This window comes from Orycteropus afer, unplaced genomic scaffold (genome assembly GCF_000298275.1).
Source record: "Orycteropus afer afer isolate SDZICR_OR568_19922 unplaced genomic scaffold, OryAfe1.0 scaffold00065, whole genome shotgun sequence".
NCBI classification, from domain to species: domain Eukaryota; kingdom Metazoa; phylum Chordata; class Mammalia; order Tubulidentata; family Orycteropodidae; genus Orycteropus; species Orycteropus afer.
This window is the reverse complement of record NW_006921652.1, coordinates 9,016,794-9,019,751: the sequence shown is the minus strand read 5'-3', so window position 1 is coordinate 9,019,751 and position 2,958 is coordinate 9,016,794. Positions and strand designations below refer to the sequence as shown.

Genomic DNA, 2,958 nt, shown 5'->3' with positions numbered 1-2,958 from the left:
ATCCCTACCACCCACACAAGACCTTGTTACCCCCACCACCACCACCCTGCAGCTGTTATCAAGTCCTCAAACCCCCCCTTCCCCCATACTCCTGCTCCAGCCTTTCCCTCCCAAGCTTCTGCCACTCCCTCCCTCCTCCACCACCGATCATTCCCTCCTCCACCACCGATCATTCCCTCCCCCCACCTTTCCCAGACCCCTGTCTTTTGCGTCTAAACTGGTAAGACGCGGGAACTCATTAGATTGGATGGCACATACTCCCATTGAGAGGTCCTACACAATTGTTATACATCTTTCATCTGGGAAAACCTGGTTTTCTACCAGCGACCTAAGCAGAGAGGTCTCTCTCTGAACTCTGCTGGAAAAATGTCACCCGCAGGGAAAGCCCCTATGTCTCTGCAAACATCCCAGGAGGCCCAACCTGCCATGTTCCTTTGTTGGTAAGAGTATGGAATCTTACCAGTAAGGTGAAAAGGCTTGAGAAAATACCAAGGACGGGCCCACCCTTCTCCCTCCTCCCCACAAACCGAACAGGAAAAGGGGATGAAAAAAAGCACCAACAAAGAGTTTTAAGACAGCAGTTCCCAGCTTTTTCAAATATGAAGCAATTATTTTTAACCAATCCATTTTTAATTCTTAAATCCTTGACATTACAGAACTAAACTGAAATTTATTAACATTCCACTCTTACATTTCTTATCGACAAACAGAAATAAAATGCATGAGCCAAAAAACCCAAACAAAACTAAAAACAGGGAAAAGCTTATAAAACTAAATATGGATCCCAGCATTAACAGCTGAACAGAAATGTGATTTTTAAATTCTTAGCGGATGATAAAGTTGTGTAGAAACTGAACACTTACAAATTATTTAGAACCTGGAATCACTGACCAGAAATTACACAGTTGGATCATGGGAAAAACAGCAGAAACGAGTTATGAGGGAACCTACACTGTTCTAGCTGCACCCCATGCCCTTCTCAGAAGAAAGCCTGGCATTGATTAGATACTGGGCCAGACTAATACTGGCAGCAGAACCAGTGATAGTAACCTGCCTACCAGAAGAGCCTTCCACTGGGTTGGCAATTTTGATCTGGGCCCCCGACATCTGGCGGATCTCATTAATGTTGGCGCCCTGGCGCCCGATTATGCAGCCAATTAAGTTATTTGGAATGGTGAGTTCATGGGTGGTTTGAGTAGATGCATCCAAACTTGCCCAATAGCCTTTCACCTCTGGAGAGCTGGAGTCAATTCCGGCGAATCCGGTCCCGCCGTGCATCATGGCAAAGTGAGACTGTTGTCTTGCCACCTGGTTCAGCTTGGCCAGATCGAGCGGAGAAATGGTGTGTTGTCCTTGAATCGAGTAGGCGTCTAGAGGTGGTCCCTCCAGGTCATGGGTGGCGTGGGGGTAGCCCGCAGCGTCGCTGCAACGATCTTGGCCGCCAGCACATATGACTGGCGAGCTGGCCGGCATGGGCTGGTACGGAATGGTCATGACTCTCCCTTGCGGAGACTGGGAGAGCGTCTCCAGCATGACCAGGCAGATCTGCTTGACACACTCGGTGACAGACTGCGGCACGCCAGCAATGGTGATGGCCCGCTCGGTGGAGTTGGGCAGCATATCCCCCGCCACCTGGACCTGGGCCCCCGTACTCTCGCGAATCTCCTTGATCTTACACCCGCCTTTCCCAATCAGGGAGCCGCACTGGGTAGCCGGCACCACGAGCCTCAGGGTGACCGGGGGCCTGCTGGCCGCCGTGCTGTTGGTCATGGAGCTGTTGATATCTTCTTCCAGCTTATCGATGATCATAGCGAAGGCCTTAAAGATGGCATTGGTGGGCCCGGTCAGAGTGATGATTCTCTCGGGACAATTCCCCTCCGAAATGTTGATCCGCGCGCCACTCTCCTCGCGGATTCTCTTAACCGACTCCCCTTTCTTCCCAATGATGCTTCCTACTTCCTTTCCGTGCATAAGAAGCCGAATGGTGAGAGTCACATTTAGTCCACTTTCAGTCACACCGGCATCCATGGCGAGCGGCGGGCGGCGTTCGGGGGAGTTGGGCTCGTTACGTGGTCAAGTCTTTGGAGGCTGGCGGGGGGAGGGGAGGTGTAGGCCCAAAACTGCCGGCGCGAGGCGAGCGAGGGCCGCGGGAGCGAGCGGGTGCGGGCGGGAGGCCGCAGCGGCGTTACAGGGGCGGGCGGCGGCGGTGGAGGGGGCGAGCGGGGCCGGGAGCGGCGGGCGGGGGGGTGGGCGAGGGCGCGGCGGTAGCGACTCCGGCGGCAGCCTCGGCGGTCTGGGCGGGGCGGGAAGCCCGCTTTCAACCCCGCGTACCCTCTGACCCCGGAAGTGCTTGCTGCCGCAGGACCCCTTGAAAAAAAATGAGGACCCGTCTTTTTTAGGTCACAAGATCTCGCCACTTCCCGTATGGTACTAGAATAACACCCTTTTTAACACCCTAGTGGTGAAAATAAAGCACACAGTGGGTGGACGCTGTGAGTCCGGCAGAGCTTTAAAATAAATATATATTTTATTAAATCTAACGGCACCGGCAGATATTTAAAAATGTTAGTGTGGTGTATTGGAGAAACATAGTGTTTTCGCGGCCCACAAATACGGTTTGTGCAAGGAGTGACACGGGCAGCCCTAGCAGTAACTGCAGGCGGGTGCTGGGACGCCGCGGGTTTAAAACGTGCGCGTGAGGTAGCCAGAGCGCGTGCGCAGAGGTGTGTGTGTGTGTGTGTGTGTGTGTGTGTGTGGGAAATGGGAGGGGCACCCGCTGTCTTCCGGGGGGGAGGGGAGGCGAGGCCTGACGGGCGCGCGCGGGCGGGCACGTGGGGCCCCTTCGTCCCTGGCGTCCGGGCTGTCCGCACCAGCCCCCACCCCTGCGTAGGCCCAGCGGCGGCAGGCAGAGTCGAAATACCGAAACCCACCCCCAGCTGAAGCCCGAGTCACTGCTGT

At 54.7% G+C, this 2,958-nt stretch overlaps 1 protein-coding gene across 1 annotated transcript; it reads right to left on the bottom strand.

Moving 5' to 3' along the window:
* Positions 1-957: 957 nt before the first annotated feature.
* Positions 958-2,028, bottom strand: PCBP1 (poly(rC) binding protein 1). The gene has a single exon (XM_007940100.2). The coding sequence runs from the start codon at positions 2,026-2,028 to the stop codon at positions 958-960; it is 1,071 nt and encodes a 356-aa protein (XP_007938291.1).
* Between the last annotated feature and the right edge of the window lie 930 nt (positions 2,029-2,958).

Excerpts from the sequence above, each read along its gene's own strand:
- PCBP1 (XM_007940100.2), bottom strand. The coding sequence starts at position 2,028 with ATGGATGCCGGTGTGACTGAAAGTGGACTAAATGTGACTCTCACCATT.